Raw genomic sequence first — 17,845 nt, forward strand, 5'->3', positions numbered from 1 at the left:
CCACAGTGTGGGGTAAAGAAAACCTACTAGAACTCTTTTTTTTTTTTTTTTTAATTTTTTTTTCAACGTTTATTTATTTTTTGGGACAGAGAGAGACAGAGCATGAACGGGGGAGGGGCAGAGAGAGAGGGAGACACAGAATCGGAAACAGGCTCCAGGCTCTGAGCCATCAATCCAGAGCCTGATGCAGGGCTAGAACTCCCGGACCGCGAGATCGTGACCTGGCTGAAGTCGGACGCTTAACCGATTGCGCCACCCAGGCGCCCTAGAACTCTTCATTAGCAACACCTCCTCACCTTGCTCACCCACTGGCAGTGTGACCTAGTGGTTAGGTGTCTTTAAGGCCCACCTGCTTGGGTTCTGTGTCTTAGCAGCATGTGACTTGGCCAAGTTGCTTAACTCTTCTGTGCCTCGGTGTCCTTCTCTGTAAATCAGGAATAGTAATAATAATAGCACCTGCCTTCTCGGGTGTTGTGACAGTGAAGGAGTTAACAAATGTTAAGTCACTTAGAACTGTATCTTGGCATAGAGCGAGTTCGAGAGAGAGCTCAACTATTGTTATGTTAAGACACCGGTCTGCAGTTAATCCCTGAATGCTTCTGGGATGTGGTCGGTTTTAAAAGTGAGTTGAATTTACTCATAATAGAGCATTTCAGCTGCGTGTAGCTGAAATCTAATTTTGCAATTAACATTTGTTTTACATGGAGCCCAAGGGTTGAAGGTTATGGTCTTCTTTATCAGGCCCCTTGAGGAGCCTTCTTACTCATAATTTATCTCTATGTCCCTGAACTCCTTAGAAAAACTTCCCTTTTCCATCCAAACTGAGATCCTTACAGGGACTTACATGTGAGGAGCCCAGAAGCTGGAATCTGTTTTTGGATGAGTCTGGACCATAAGCAGAGCATTTACAAACCTCCATAAAGTCTGGCTTACTTCTCATTGCTTCCCCTCATTTGCTTTTGGAACTCTCTGCACCAAAGCTCTCCAAACTGGATGAGCATGCTTAGCTAATGTCTGCCAAATGAAGTGTCAAGGGGTATTGGGAAAGGCAGACTTAAGGCCCCAAGATTTCAAGATCATTTAGAATCAGCTGAGTAGTCCCAGGGCAACAGAAGCACGTGGGTGACTCGGTCCGTTAAGCCTCTGACTCTTGATTTCTGCTCATGTCCTGATCCCAAGGTTCATGATCTGGAGCCCCAGATCCGGCTTTGCGCTGACATCATGGGGTCTGCTTGGGATTCTCTGTCTCTGTCTCTGTCTCTGTCTCTGTCTCTCTCTCTGCCCCTTCCCTGCTCAAGCGCACGTGGTCTCTCTCTCTCTCAAAATAAATAAATTGGTTAAAAATATTATTAGGGCAATAAAAGACAAGCATTACTTAGCTTGAGAAACTGATGCCAAACCAAGGGGAGATGATAGGATTACTTCCTCTAAAGGGATTACTCAATGTTGTCATTATGTTTAAATATTTATGTAACAAGGACAAAAATTCTTGGTACATGATGCACCAGTATTTTTGAACAAGTCATGGATTTTGGCTAAAAAAATCGCATTTCATCGTGGGTGGAGTGAGGAATGGTAGGATGTCTTTGGCTGCCTTCCCTTCAAAATAAAAGAGAGAGTTCATGCACCTGAGGACTCTTCAAGGAAGGAGGCAGAAGAGGTGGAAGCTGTTCTTAGCTCAGTCATTGACTTGGAGTTCCTTCCCTTCTGTCCTTCACTTTGGGTAAGCATCAATTACTTATCTAAAGTTTACAATAACAACTTTTCTATACGCATAATAAGAAAAGATTGATGTTTACAGGAAATGTGCTTCCTTGAAGTATTATATTAAGGGCTGTTGTGTCAGTTGATCTGTCGATCAGTTTTTCTATTAGTTCAATTCCCTTCCCTGACTTTTTAAGAAAAAAACCACCTAGTTAAATGATTCCCTTGCTGGAAAGAAAAAAGAAGAGTATGTAATTATTTTGCACAGACCTTTGACTGTTCTTGAAATAACTTTGGTGAAGCTTGGGGACAAACTGCGGCGGGGGTGCATTTTTGAGGGTTTGGTGTAGACCTTAGGACAATTACTTGATTAATGTTTTCCCTGTCACTCTCCTATAATTTTAACTGCTTTGTGATGACTCTTTGCATGTGTGCCTACAAGTGGGTCATGCCTGTGTGCAGGCAGGCCCCAGCCTGGGTGGAAATGTGTGGTTTTGTGCTACCACTTATAATATTGTATTTTCTAGGGTCTGTGGAATTTTATAGTTTTTATTTGTTTCAAAAATGGAAACTAGTTTTCTTTCTTCCTAATTCAGCTTCTTCCAGTACATTCTCATGATACTATGAAACAGCGTGACCCGTGTAAGGCCCACATGACCCTAAGGTTCAGTAGGAATAAGTGCAGTGTTTCATGCCTGAAACCCTGCTGTGATACATATTTATATCTAATAAATAACTGTTGATTGATTAACTCTCCTGGGGGGGGTATTGAAATAGCAAAAATCTTGGCAATAAATACTTTGCTTGTGATTTTGTATGGTTTATGTTTCAGTTGAGACAGTGAAACCGCTTTCCAGCTATAAATTTCAGGGGCCACCGTCTACCTCCTAGGAGAGACCTTTACCATCACATGTCACGGATTCGCCTTGAATAATCTCAACAGTTAGTTACCAACACTTGCTCTGGATTGAAGAACTGACAATGCGACTTTGGGCCTTGGCACTTTCAACAATTCTGGTACATTCCACAGCAGCTAAGTTTAGTAAGTATTGCTCTTCAGTGAAAATTGTTAAAATTTTAAATTAAGTAATCCCCAAAACATTTGCCTTGTTTCACACCGCTTGTTCCTGGTTGCTCCAGTTGAAGCGGAACCTGGAAAACTCGTTTATGCTCCTCGACCATTCTTTATTGCAAATCTAACGGGACAAATTCTTCAGAATACAGCATGCTTTTAGTTTTACGTATTTAAATACATCGAACTTTAACATGCTGCCTGCACGCGGCAGGTGCTGCAAGCATTTGCTGTCCCGCCGTAGGCTTTGTAGACGTAGATGTGGCTGCTTCTCCCCTGGGGCCAGTGTGAGGGGGTTGAGCTCCAAGTTGATTCATTCGTCTGTGCTACCCATTAAAACCTTTCATAAAACATCTTAATCATTTACTTGTTCTTTCTCAGTGAAAGTGTCACAAAGAATAGCCCACTTCTAAATTTCATCCTAGAAGGATAGAATATAGGAATTATAATGTTTTTAGATGATGATCACTTCAGGATCATATTGATGGTTTCTGTTTTGTTTTGGGCAGGCAAATCATCCTGGGGCCTGGAAAATGAGGCTTTAATTGTGAGATGTCCTAGGCAAGGACGATCTCGATACCCTGTGGATTGGTATTACTCAAAAACCAACAAATGTATCACTACCCAGAAAAGAAATCATGTACTTGCCTCAGGGGAACGTCTTAAGTTTCTCCCGGCCAAAGTCAACGATTCTGGAATTTATACTTGCATTATCAGAAGGTACCAGGCAGCCACCCATACTCTTTGGGCTTGCTCCCTTTTCTTTGATAGTTGATGGTCTGAGCTGTCCTCACTGTCCTTCCCTTTCTAGGCCTTTCTGGAATAGTTGAATTTATAAAGCAATTTGAATAGAAGAGTCCTTCTAGGAACACCATTGGGTTGGGGTTTGGGTGATTATGAACTATGTAGAGGCAGAATTGCAAGAATGAATTTGTAGCCCAATTAGGAAAAGACCTAGCTTGCCTAGTGACCAAGAGAACTGAGAGCAATCATTCACTTTGGTTGGAACAAACCATAAAAAAGACCCAGTAATCTAGATGTTGAGCGTCAAAGAGGCCTATGGCGGGTGCCATAAGGCAGTTACTAGTCCCTTAAGCCTGAAAGGTAAGCTGAAAAGGGTTGTGTAAGATTGTGTGCCTGCAAATTACTTATCCCTACATACATATTGTTAAATGTTTTGATCTTGGACCTGTGTTTGGTACATACAATATGTCAGATGAACTACATCGGAATGCAGGGTGTGTATGGTTGGCCACCTAGGTTCTGAGGTCAGACCAGTTTTCGTTTCAAATTCGTGTTCTGTCACTAGTTAGCTGTGTGATGCCAACAACTACTTCTCTGTCCGTCCCTCTGTTTCCTGATCTGTAGAATACACATGATAATATAGCACACTTCAAAGCATCTTTTGAGAATAAATTGATACAGTGTTACCACCATGAATGCTGCATAGTAAACTCTCAATAAACACTAACTATCTTTATAATATCCTGTTCTTGGCATGGCACCTGATAGAGTGTATAAAGAAATAGTGAGGGAAATATTCAGGGCTACCACAGAGGTTATGTTGGCTCTCAAATGCAACGCAAAAAGTATTTAAAATTCTAGATTTCAATACATACTTTTAAATAAGGAAAGAACCACTGTACCTCAATTGCTTGAAGAACGAAAGTAGCATTCAGCAAAAGTTAGAATGGGATGAGGTTATTTCATAATGCTGAGTAACTTTTTAAAATCGTTTGACTTATTTTGGTAGCCCTACCTTCAATAAGACTGGCTATGTGAACGTCACCATATATAAAAAACAGCCAAATTGCAATATTCCAGATCATCTGATGTATTCAACAACACTTGGATCAGAAACAAATTCCAAAATATATTGTCCTACGATTGACTTGTACAATTGGACGGCACCTATTGAGTGGTTTAAGGTAAAAGGAAACTTGGGGGAAATAGATAAAATTACACAGGATAGCTGCAAGTGAAGAGTTACTGAAAATGGAAGGGAGGTTTTTGTTTTATTTTGTTTTGTTTTTTTTAATTTCAGGATTGTAAAGCTCTTCAAGGACCAAGGTATCACACACACAAGACATTTTTGCTGATTGACGGTGCAACTAGCAAGGACACGGGTGATTATACATGTAAATTTATACACAATGAAAATGGAGTGAATTACAGCGTGACAGCGACCAGATCACTCACAGTGAACAGTAAGCTACTGAATTTAACAAAATTGATTATTTAAAAAAATAATGTGGAGAAACTGTGCCCTTCTTGTTGATTTTCCTGTACTAAAGACCCCCTTATCTGCAGGGGTAATTCCAAAGCCCCCAGTGGATGCCTGAAACTAGGGATGGTACTGAAGAACCTCGTATATACTATGTTTTTTCTCACACATACATACATACATACCTGTGATATGGTTTAATTTGTGAATCAGATGTGACAAGAGATTAGCAACAATAAGTGGTCATAAAATAGGACCATTACAACGATATACTGTAATAAAAGTTACCACAAATCTTGGCAAACTCAGCATATGATTTTTTTGTCTTTCCTTGTGAAGTTGAGAATTTTCACCTTTTCACTTAAAGGAAGTGCTTAATGCTTCTCTTTGACTTTTCTGAATTGCCACCATCATCGCTCTTGTGCTTCGGGGGTATTATTAAGTACTATAAAGCACACTTGAACACAAGCAGTGTCATACCATGACAGCCAATCTCATAACCATGATAGCTACTAAGTGACTAATGGGCATGTGGCAGATATCATGTGGATCTGCTGGAAAAGGGACAATTCACTTCCTGGGTGGGACAGAGTGGGGCATTGTGAGATTTTCTCGTGAGCAAGCTAAAATTTATGCGTTGTTTATTTCTGGAATTTTCAATTTAAACCTTTTGGACAGAGGTGGACCATGGGTAACTGAAACCCTGAAAAGTGAACCCGGGGATACGGGGGAGCTACTATGCTTCATGGTCCCTAAGATGCCCTCCAGCTTCATGTTATCTTGCACATTCTCTACAATAGCACAAAGAGCTTTTCTAAACGCACGATCAAGATTTAAGAAATTTTAGGGGGAGATTATGTTACTAATCTAAAGCCAGACTGGTTCTCTCCTCTATGACTTCACTTTTCGAAAACAGCATGATCTGCATGCCAACTTAATAAACATTTTTGGTATGATAATACAAGTATTTGGAGAGCAAGATTAACTCTTCTTCTCCCAGTTTGTTGTCAGAGGCTCTGTAAATAGAAAAAAAATCTGTTTAATCTCTAATATAACTAACTAGATTAGAAGTTTAGAAGTGCTACAAAGGACTATAGAGATACTGCTGGGTGGTTTTTAATTGTCAACCTAAAATTGTTAGGAGGCAGTGAATAAACAAGAGTGTTTATCCGGGATCAAAGAATTGTAAATTTGAGGTACTCAGATTTGGGTAGAACCCACGTCCCACTAGGGAACAAAAGTCAGGGTTTTAAAAAAAAATAATGTTTATTTATTTTTGAAAGAGACAGAGGCAGGATGCGAGCTGGGGAGGGGCAGAGAGAGAGGGAGACACAGAATCCGAAGCAGGCTCCAGGTTCTGAGCTGTCAGCACAGAGCCTGATATGGGGCTCGGACTCACGAACCGTGAGATGATGACCTTGAGCTTACCCCACTGAGCCACTCAGGTGCCCCATAAAGTCAGGGGTTTTTAAAGCAAAGAGGGAATGCCTGTTATACATTGTTTACAAAGAATTTTGATGCATGTTGGCAGCAGAAGGCTGATCTGCACTGAATATCATTGGTTCCTAAGGCTATCACACAAGCAAAGTCTTTTACTGTACCAACTTGCAGATGTTTGGGCTTCATCTTGGAATATTTGTGGTTTCGTCAGGTTACACGTTCATGATTCCACCAGTGAGGACATGGGCCCGTCTCCTTAATGGCCTCCTGGCTCCATTTCAAAACCCCTTGACATAAGTGATGCCATTCCATTTCACATAATCCTGGTTTGCAATTTGTCCAACATTATCAATGACCTCAAGCAGCTAATTTGATCCTAAAAGCTGGTTTTCAAATGTTTAAGTCTATAAAAGTCTATTCAGAGGAAATCCCTCACAGTCAAGCATATATATAAGGAGTCACGGTCTCTTTAGCATCACTTGATCTACAGATATAGGATGAAGTAGCACCAGTCAGTGTGGAAGCTTTCTCAGTGGAAAGCAATTGTGAAGACAAGGTTTGGAGGTTTTTGATGCTCTATCATATAAAATGAGCACCATCAGACCACATTGTTATTAGTGTCTCTCACTATTAAACACCAGATCATGGGGGTCCTTAATCACACAATCCTGAAATAAATGAGAATCAAGGAACGTCAGAAAGTAGCAGTATTTCAGAAGACTCCCCTTCCCCGACTCGAGGCATCAGTGCCACAGAAGTTAGAATTTCCTTACAGAATGGACCACAGTGGTGGAAATCTCTGAGCAGAAGTGTGGACTTACATGTTTGTCTTTTTCATAGGCCTTTTTTTTCATTCAACAAGCATTTATTCAGTACCTTATATATGCTAGCATTTCATGCAACTTTTGAAAGCCTCTTTCCTGTAATGTTGTGCTTCTTCTGTAGAATTGTAGTTTTCTAGCAATTGCCAACCCATGTAATTAATTTAACGTGTTAGATTAATTAATTAATATTTGTTTTAATGATATAAAAGAGAATAGGAAATATAAAAGAGTATCATAAGTCATAAGAGAAAGTATTACTTGAATGTTTTCTTTTTCATTTGTGTGTGTGTCTGTGTGTGTGTGTGTGTGTGTGTGTGTGTATTTGTTGCACAATGCAACATTTGTTGTGTGTGTATTTGTTGCACGATGGGTCATCGTCAGAAAAATTTGAAAAACATTGCTATGATATAAGATAGTAATATGAAAACACAAGCTTTATACTGATGACCATCCAATGTTATCCTAATATTTATATTTTCTTTGTCTTTGATTTAAGATGAGGAAGGCTTTTCTTTGTTTCCAGTAATTATAGCCCCTCCACAAAATGAAATAAAAGAAGTGGAAATTGGTAAGAAAACTTGAAGACTGCTGTAAATGTTATCTGGAGAATCTTTCCATATGACGCTTGGTCTGGATTCTCCAAGTATGGGTCATGCAGTTAACACGATGGATCTTGGGGATTAAATGAAATGTTACATGTAGAAACATCCACCGGGCACTTGTTAATATTAGGAATACCCAGCACTTACATTTGTACTGCAGTTCAGACTATCTTATTTCATTCTTACTTCTCTCCGGGAGGTAGATATTGTTTCCAATTTATGCTTGTGGATACTTAGGCTCAGGTAGGATCAATGATGTGCCCAAGGTTATGGATAATGAGTGATAGAAGGATGAGAACCAAGGCTTTCTGACCCCGCCCATCTCTGCCTTCACTAGTTTCCCACTAGAAATTAGATATAACTCAAGTTCTTGGTCCATAAAACAAGTCCCTTCATGAACTAGTCTTCACCTACATTCTGGCCCATCTGAAGCTTATAACCCCACCTGCCTTGGAGTCCCCTCCACACCGACCACCTCACATTTGTTACACCGATTGGCAGCATTTCCACATTCTTTCCTGCTTTTGTCCATGTTGTTCCTCCTTCTCATCTCTCAACACTGAGTTCAAATAGCATTCCCCATGCCGCCCTCCTTACTACCATGGGCACCACCAGAGCCTCCATCTAATGAGGTCCAAAGAAATCATTTCTGTGTGCAGCATAGCAGTCCAGAGAAGTCTGGAATGCCTTCTTCTTCTGCATTTCCATGTCATTTGTCAACCTCTCTATAGAACAGTAGAATACCTTGTGTTTTAATCATCTGTGTCTACCCTTATCATCTTCTGAGACTCTCTTGCATCCCTCATCCCTCTTCAGATGCAGAATTCTTGAGTCCAGAACCAAGGGCTCAGTAAGGGATGCCTGAATGCATGTCCCAAGCAGGAGGGCAGCCCTCACGCTTTCAGTTCTGGGCAGAGGAAGTCTCAAGTACAAGGAGTAGTAATGGAGAGCACTCTTGAATGATTAAATGCTGGGATTGTAGCTGGGTCGAGCAAAATATAGTTTTACTGACAAGGTGACTTACAGAGAGATGAAGAGAATTTGGTAAAAGGAGGAAGGTTTGGAAGAAAGAAGTTAAAAAAAAATTCCAATCTATAGTAAAAAGAAGCCCCACCTTATAATGTCTGATTGGTGAAACCAGAATTATTCACCTTTTTAGTTTCCATGGAAGGTGAGAGGGGAGTGTGAGTGGAGCTTCCTCCAAACTGTGAGCAAAGTGGGTGGAGGCAAGGACACAGAAGGGCTAAGGATGAGGAAGGGGTATGGAATCAATTCCTGGCACACACCAGGCGTTCAATGATTTTTTTCACGTTAAATGCAATACCACTGGCAGCACTGAATGTTATTGGTGAGTTTCTTCACTTCTCATCTAGGAAAACCAGCAAGCATACCCTGCTCCGCTTGCTTTGGGAAAGGCTCTCAGATCATGGCCGGCATCCTGTGGAAGGTGAATGGAAGCAAAGTTCAGAACTTTGGACAACCAAGAATTCACGAGGACCGGGAGCAAAATCAAAGGTATTTTTATACTGAAGTTAAAACATCCCCTCCTCCTCCCACACAATTTGCAACTGCAAAGCAAGCATTAAAGGTAACAGGTTGCCTCCTTAGTTCCAGCAATGAGTTGACTTGTCTGAGCACCGTTTTAAAAATAGAGCGTGTGAGAGAAGAAGACTTATCTGTGGAGTATGATTGCCTGGCTCTGAATTTGCACGGTTGGACACGGCACACCCTAAGACTAAAGCGGAGAAGTCCAAGTAAGGAGTGTTTCTGAGATTTTGGCCACCCAAGTTAGCTGTATCAACTGTAAGCTGAAATCACTTTCTTGGAGAACAATGTGTTGGCATGTGGTTCCGTGGGGAGTCTCTCAAGATGAAGAGGTCCATCTCATACATTGTGTTTTTTCTCTTAAGAACACTGACCATTTGTAGTCTGGTTTCCCTAGTTGCCTCTCTTCTGTTTTACTTCCCCCTTCCTCCTCTCCCTCCTGCCCCCCTCCTCTTCCCCCTCCTCTAACCTCCCTCCTCCTCTTCCTCCAACCTCCCTCCTCCTCCTTTCTCCTCCCTCTCCTCCTCTCCCTCCTCCTCCTATCCTTACTTTCCTTCCTGCAGCCCCCTTCCTCTCCTTCTAACCCCCTCCCTCCCTTCCCTTCCTCCCCCTCTTCCTTTTCTCCCTCCTCCTTTTCCTCTCCTTCCTACTCCTCTCTGTTCTCTCCCTCCTCCCTCCCTCCCCTTCCCTCCTCCCCCTCCTCCTCCCCCACCCCTTACCTTCTCCTGTTGGTTCCTTTTTAACACCCAGCTGCTTCCTTGGCCATCCTCCCGATTTCATCAGCTCTCTCTGTCTCACTGTATACGAAAGACAACGCGCTAAGAGTAAACTGAACATGTAGTTTGTTGCATGACTTTTATGACGTTATAAACATGTTCTCTTCTATAATTTTTTTTGTCACAAAGAAATTGTTAGTGAAGCTGGCAAAGTGGATAAAAAGGTAAAGTACTTAATTACTGCCCACTCCAGTAAGAAGATCTTAGATGTTACTTTTTAATAAGACATCACGTGCCATCATTGTTAAATTTTATAAAATATTAAATTTGCTTATTTATTTATTTATTTATTTATACTTGCAAAACCTAAAGTGTTTACTCTTTGGTCCTTTCCAGAAAAAGTGTGGGACCTCTGTGTTCTGTCCCTTTAAAAGAAATTATTTGTGTGCTAATACTATACTGTATCACTTAGCGTAGCTTTATAATCAACCCTGATTTGGGGTAGAGTGAGTCTTCCAATTTTGTTTTCATCAAGATCGTCTTGGCTATTCTTAGGCCTTTGTACTGCCATATAAATTCTATTCAGACATATTTTGATTATAAACATGTTTTTATTATAGTTACATAGAGGGTTTTATTTTTTGTTTTATAATTACTTAATGTATAGTAGAAGTCTTCCCATGATATTAAATGTTTGTCTACAATACAATTTTTAATGGCTTCTTAGTATTCAATTATACAGATAGACTATCATTTATCTCACCACATACACTGCTTGGCTACGTCTTTCTTCTTCTGTCTTTTTAAAAATCCAATTTATTTATGTTTTTATTTTTTTGAAGTTTATTTTTGAGAGAGAGAGTGTGTGGGCACAGGTGCATGAGCAGGGGAGGAGCAGAGAGAGAGAGGGAGAGGGGGAGAGAATCCCAAGCAGACTCCAAACTGTCAGCAAGGAGCCCAACGTGGGGCTCGATCTCACAAATTGTGAGGTCATGACCTGACCTGAGCTGAAATCAAGACTCAGATGCTTAACCAACTGAGCTACCCGGGCACCCCCAAAATTTAATTTATTTAAACTAAAAAAAAAAAAAAAGAAGAAGAAGAAGAGGAAAGAAACCAAAACACATTTCTCGCACTTCTTCCCCCTCCACCTCTAGTAACCACCAGTCTAAATATAGGTGAGATTCAAGGGTGCCTGGGTGGCACAGTCGGTTAAGCGTCCGACTTCAGCCAGGTCACGATCTCGCGGTCCGTGAGTTCGAGCCCCGCGTCGGGCTCTGGGCTGATGGCCCAGAGCCTGGAGCCTGTTTCCGATTCTGTATCTCCCTCTCCCTCTGCCCCTCCCCCATTCATGCTCTGTCTCTCTCTGTCCCCAAAAAAATAAATAAACGTTGAAAAAAAATTTTTTTAAATATAGGTGAGACTCAATGGAAGTCTGGTAGCTCGGCTCATTTCTTTATTGTATCTGTCATTCAACATGAAATTCAGGTGCTGCCTTTTATGGGGAGCCTTCCGTGACCGCCAGTTTGGAGTATATGTTCCTTCCAGGTATTTCTGTAGGACCCTATTTCTGTCTCCACACTCATCACACTTATAAAAATTTGTTTGAGAGTCTGCTGAACATAACTGTGACCTCTGTGAGGTCAGGAATGGCGTCTCACCCATCTTTGTGTGCTCAGTCTGTAGGGCAGTGCTTGGTACCTAGCATGTGTCCAATAAAAATCGGTCCAATGAATAAGCGAATGCACACCAAAGTTATCAAGGAAAACTGTTTTTGTGCATTTCTACTGCTCTAGCGATAAGGCTCAATTATACCGCAAAACAGCAGTTTACATTTATGTTTCTCAGGTTGAATAACCTTCCCTGTAACTTGAAAAGGCCAGATTATTTATAACTTTCCTATAGTTTCATCTGAATCTAGCGTGCCTTTAATGACTTCATTATAATTTGCTGCAATAAAATATGGTCATAACAAAAATGTGAAACTGACTACTCTTCAAGAGATTACATTCAGACACTACATATAATCCTTTAAAATGTAACATTCCCTTTCACAAATAATCAGTGGCATATGGGGGCAGGATGTAGAGGATGATCAAATGATCTGTCTTGGGTATAGGTAACAGGAGGACACATTTGTGTAAAGAGTCCAAAACAGACCATCTAAGAGTCATTGTGCTTTTTATCATCACCCGACCCAGACATTGTTAATCAATGTCAGTGATGACACGCTCTTCCTCTCAGGGGCAGTCTGTTTCTTCCTTCCACTCTGTCGATGTGTCCCCACAGGCAATGATGTCAGCAAAAATAGTTTTACAAACATTTCCTTCCTGAGAACCTATCAATTTCCTCACTTGTTTACATTTCCAGGCAAAGACATCCTATTCGTTAGATGATGCATTTAATCTGGTGTAAATGGGCGGGGAGAAAAATATGGTATTTTTACACTTGTAATTCCATGTACAACGACATGGAAGTTATTTAATGTGTTTGTCAAACAGCAAAAGGGAGAGTTGAACCCTCAGTTTATACCCCGAAGTGGGATATGGCCCCGATTAATTCGGATAAACACAGAAGCACAACCTGACGGAAAAAAGTTGGGAGCGATGAAAACGGAGGCCACCAATTTGATATGTTCGTGCTAAGTCTCTGCCTGAGGTGGTGCTTCGGATTTTTGTTTTAATGTAGACTTCAACCACCAATTTGTAAGTTTTTTACCAAACAGAATCATGACTTCCCTGGATGATTTTGAGTGCTATTGAGTTCCGTGGGTCTCCAGCTTTCTCAGTTATAACTGAGTCACCCCAGGACATATGGACAATGTCAAGACGTCATGTTAGGGTAATGTTGTGATGGTAGTGGGCACATTGGTTCCCCAAGGAAAGGGGAAACTGCAGTCTCCACCCTGACACTGCCATTGCATCATTATCCCCACGTGAAGCTTATATTGTCACTTTATGAATGTTCTCTCATTACCTGTGTATTGGAATTGTTTTCACGTTACATGTACTTGGTGACTTTTTTCCTTCTAGTTTATTTGTATTTTCTATGTTTCCCTTGTTTTTCTTCAAATTCACATGGTTACACTCTGGCGGGGGGGCCTGGCTGGCTTAGTTGGTGGAGCGTGTGACACTTGATCTTGGGGTCATGAGTTTGAACTCCATGTTGGGTATAGAAATTACTTAAAAATAAAATCTAAAAAAAAAAAAAAACCACAAAAAACATGGATACACTCTGTTTTGACAACTGTGTAAATTAAACAAAAACTGTCGCTACAGTAGCTCGTCACAATGAATGCCTTTATTTCTAATCACAGAATAAAAGAAATTACAACACTGCCTTGAGGCTTAGAAAACCAAAACTCTAAAAGCTTATGTTGCCATATTATTCAATGTGATCAAATAAATATTTGATACTCATAAGAATAGTAGTACACATTTATTCATTGTTTCCTTTGAACCTGTCTACTTATTTTCCATTTAATTTCTCATTTATTTGATCAATATTCCATGAAGAAGAGACTGTTACTATCATCCAATTTTGCAGCGAAGGAAACAGAAGCAAATGGAGGTTGAATACATTACCAAATATTCTAGTTAGAGCCAGGATTCCAACTTAGACGGTGCTTTCCTGTTTATAAACACCTTCAGAAAGTATTTGGTGTTTAATCATTACATTAACAGGAAGGTATGGGACTTCAACTTCCTTTACTGACTTGGTTAACTTCTTTCCTCCTGTTGAAAGCAGCCGGTCACATGCACACTTACTTCACCAAAACCTCCACACTCCCAGAGTGTGTCTAGGTAGGACCTTTAGAGAGAGTGAACTGGGGCAGGGTGTGGACAATCCTGTCGAAATGCCTTACTTAGGGAGTGTCTATCATTTACACTAATGACAGTGCAGTCAGTAAACTCTCTGCCAATTTTCAGCAACACCCTCTGCTCCCTGGTTTTGAATCACTTCACCTTGGCCGTTCTTCATTTCATGGTGCTGGATGCTCAGCAGGCCGATGAGCCTTCAAGGGAGGAATTTGTGACTATGGATAAGTCGCAAATTTTCCATGGCAAGCCTAGGAACCCATGCTTTGAGACGTCACGTGAAAATGCAGGGAGAACACTGTAAGAGTCAAATCTTATGTGAGGTCCTTCTCACGTTCATCTTTCAAAGAAGATCTTTGTAAGAAGATAGTTACTTCCAAAGAGAGAAGTAAACCTAAAACGTCCAAGAATACTATTAATAAGTATAATTCTTGCGTTCAATGTGTATGTAGCTGTGACTAGGCCTTGAAAATGGGAACCATCTTGCATATGCACCTTGTGCAGAAGTGAGTACAGGACCCAGTTCAACGGTGGCTAAATGATGTCCACCATGAGAAAAGTAAGGGGCGTGTAGAACCTAAAACCCCAGTAGTTTGACTTCTCCGTCAGTGATGCTTTAGTGACTTACAAGGTTCTTGTTTCTTCCCTGCTTTCTTGTGCCCCCAGCCCCAGATGCAGTAAGACCCCAAGACCTGTTGATTCATTCTCTTTCATGCCCCAATACCAGGTGCATCCATTCCTTTCTCATTCTTACAGGAGTCTGAGCCCTCCTTACCTCTAACTGCCAAGTATTACAGAAGCTTCCCATCAATTTTACTCTAAGTTCCTACAACCTCTCCCACAGAAACAAACCTTTCCCTATGTTCGGATGAATCTTGCTTATAAACCACTTTTGTTGTTAACACTCCACTCAAGACTCATCAAGGGCTCCCGTGACCTTTACAGTAAAGACAAAATACCTTGACAGGAATCTCAAGTCTGGTCAGAACCTTCTTACTGTGTCTGCCTCTAACTCCCCAAAATGGATCACTCCAGTTCCTCAGAACACACACACACCACATCTCTGCCCTCGGGCTCACAGCATCCACTGTAGCCAGGAATACATTTTTCTTTTTTCTTTTTAAAGTTCTCTAAAATGTACGTATTCTTCAGGGACCTCCTCCTGCAGGAAAGCTTCCTTGCCCAGTCCAGCACGGAACCAGCACTCTTAAGAACCTCTGCCAGCTAAAATCGCACTTTTACCTACGATCTTAGTTAAGTTTACATTGGCCTTGACACCTTTTTTGCTCTGAGAATCCCCTACGATGCCTAGCCTTGCACAGAGTAGGTGCTCCATAAATGTTCACTTACTGATTCTTAAAGCAGCCATGAAAATTCCAGGGAAGCATCTTTTGTATGAATCTCTCATATGCCCAATGGAGGTCAGCATCCATATATATTTGTTCATTTTACCTTGTTCTAGAAACAATAGTGATCATTTTTGTCTTCCCTTTATCTTTTGAATAGTTGACGATCAAAGTACCTACTACATACTGACAGGATTTAGCATCTTGTTAATGCTAATCAATATCATGGTGATAACGCTAAAAGTGTTCTGGATTGAGTTTATTCTGCTCTGGAGAGACATAGCTAGACCTTACAAAAGTAGGAATGGTAAGTGGCGAGTTTCAAATTTTCCTTCAAAAGAAAAAGATCCATAATGGCTGATGGTTACTTGTCTGTTGATCTCTTAACAGCTGTCGACTAAATCCAGATTTTGCTGATAAATGTATTCAGAGTAGACCTTTTTTTTTTTTTTTTTTTCAGTTCACTTAGTGGCCATTTTCTATCCTTTTTTGTTGCTTCTCATGGTTCTGAGATTCATCTCAACACCTCAGGTTTCCTCCCCAGCAGGATTGCTGTTCCTACTAAATAACAGAATCTGCCCCAAGCCCAGAGTGGTTTAAACAGTTTGGAAAATGTGTATTGATGAAACTTCATGGAATTTAAAACTTAAAAAAAATTGTTCCCGTTTTCCAGAAGTGAACAGTGTAGAAGGGGCCATCAGAATGCGGGTGTATTTTGCCAGAAAGCCCATTCCATAAAGAGTCTTATCTATGCACACAAGTAGACACATGAAAGAATACAATTGTGCCCCGCTAAACAAGAACACCATTCTTTCCTTTGAATGAAGATATATTTTACATTTTCCCTATGGTCCTCTCAATTCGGGATAATTATTCAATTTGTGGGAAATGCAGATCCTTTAAAAAATTCTACTTGAGCATTTCCGTTTCCTTGGGTAAGCACGGAGAAAACAAAAGATAAAATTGAGATCTGCCCCAAACAGCAGAAGAACTCGTTATCCATGACTGTAAATATTTCTCAATAAATTATTACTCACACTTGACAATATGATGTGATGAGCTAAACTGGACGGGCTCTTGCCTATTCTCTCTCATTCAGTGTGAGACAGTGAAGAGGTGAACTTTAGGATTAAGATTGATTTTCTGATGACTTTCTGTAGCAGTAGATTGTCCTCACCATCTCTGGATTCCAGAATATTTTGGGGGGTGGGATGCAGTCACCACCAACCATAAAATCGAGTGAAGAATGTCTAGTGAGAGTCAAATTTGGAGAACCAAGTAATAAAGTTGCTTTTCTTGTTCTCATTTTCAGATGGAAAGATCTACGATGCTTACGTTATCTATCCGCGGAACTATACAAATAGTCCTGAGAGGGCCAGTGCTGTGGGATATTTTGTTTACCAGATTCTGCCTGATGTTCTGGAAAATAAATGTGGTTATAACTTATGCATTTACGGGAGAGATATGCTACCTGGAGAAGGTAAAGCTGTCAAAATACATCAAGGACAGGGGCGCCTGTGTGGCTCAGTCAGTCAAAGGACCAACTCTTGATTTCGGCTCATCATGAGCCCATGTTTCACTGGATCCAACCCCGCCTCAGGCTATGCGCCGGACAGAGACTGAGATTCTTTCTCCTTCTCTCACTGCCCCTCCTCCCTCTCAAAATAAAATAAACTTAAAAAAATACATTAAGGACAGAAATTCACATTCATCAGAACCCTAAGAGATAGGTGGTCTTCTCCCTGTGTTGGATAGGGAATTGCAATCATTATTCCATGCCTTAAAACCAGGGTTTTTAAGTATTGCTCTGGAAGAATGAGATACTTACTCTTTGCTCCTCCTGCCCCCATAGCCAAACCGATCGTGACGTTTTCACAGGAGTGTCAGTGACGTGAAGACACAGTAAGCTGTCTTTGCGGGGTGGATTTAGCAAAGCACTGCCCCTACTTACTTCCCACATCCACCACTAACATAACTGACATTTCTTAGTTCTCTCTAGAAGAATTGAAAGAGGACTCACAAAACAAAGAATTGTGTTCTAATATCCAGAGGCATTGGCTACAATATTTGAAAGGCCTCAGAGTCTTTATGATTTTCCTTGTATAGGGGAAACATTTGCAGATGTATATTCTCACAACAACTAGAGCTGTCTTCTGTTTCATCAAGTGTAGTCAATTCCATGTACCTTTGAGAGTAATTCTGCCATTTCAGAAGCAGTTCTCTTTGTCTCTCTACATTTATGTCAAGCACCCATGAACCCTCCTTAAGGCCCTTCTCAAATTCCTCAGGGACCAGGAAGCATGTGGAATATGAATGAGGCAGGAGCATCATGAGGGTAATTCCAATAAAGCAAATGCTTAGTAGACTGTGAACTTAACCTGGCATTTCCACTGAAAAGAGGGATTCAGCATCTATAGATTTAAAGGAATACATGGAAGGTGAAGCTGGTTTGTCCTGGAATATTTATTTGGGCAATGTTAATCACCCCATAATGGCTTGGGAGGCTTATAAAATGAACAATTCAGGAAAATGTAATCCAAGTTTCCTCTGGATT

General features: G+C 40.8%; 1 protein-coding gene across 5 annotated transcripts in view; it reads left to right on the plus strand.

The window, feature by feature from the left end:
• Window positions 1-17,845, plus strand: part of IL1RL1 (interleukin 1 receptor like 1) — a 70,183-nt gene that overhangs the window by 49,727 nt on the left and 2,611 nt on the right. For 2 of the 5 annotated variants that reach the window (XM_040454103.1, XM_040454102.1), the window contains exons 2-10: window positions 2,537-2,746; window positions 3,286-3,496; window positions 4,530-4,704; window positions 4,821-4,983; window positions 7,761-7,832; window positions 9,240-9,381; window positions 9,475-9,620; window positions 15,452-15,598; window positions 16,604-16,771. In XM_040454103.1, coding sequence (XP_040310037.1) covers window positions 2,686-2,746; window positions 3,286-3,496; window positions 4,530-4,704; window positions 4,821-4,983; window positions 7,761-7,832; window positions 9,240-9,381; window positions 9,475-9,620; window positions 15,452-15,598; window positions 16,604-16,771 — 1,285 coding nt within the window. In that variant the 5' untranslated portion in view covers window positions 2,537-2,685. Of the gene's footprint in view, window positions 1-271; window positions 1,724-2,536; window positions 2,747-3,285; window positions 3,497-4,529; window positions 4,705-4,820; window positions 4,984-7,760; window positions 7,833-9,239; window positions 9,382-9,474; window positions 9,922-15,451; window positions 15,599-16,603; window positions 16,772-17,845 lie in introns of those variants that run through there. The other 3 variants (XM_040454101.1, XM_040454104.1, XM_040454105.1) reach the window with 3 other exon arrangements.

The sequence above is a fragment of the Herpailurus yagouaroundi genome, unplaced genomic scaffold (assembly GCF_014898765.1).
Source record: "Herpailurus yagouaroundi ecotype Mexico unplaced genomic scaffold, PumYag 210, whole genome shotgun sequence".
In the NCBI taxonomy this organism is placed as follows: domain Eukaryota; kingdom Metazoa; phylum Chordata; class Mammalia; order Carnivora; family Felidae; genus Herpailurus; species Herpailurus yagouaroundi.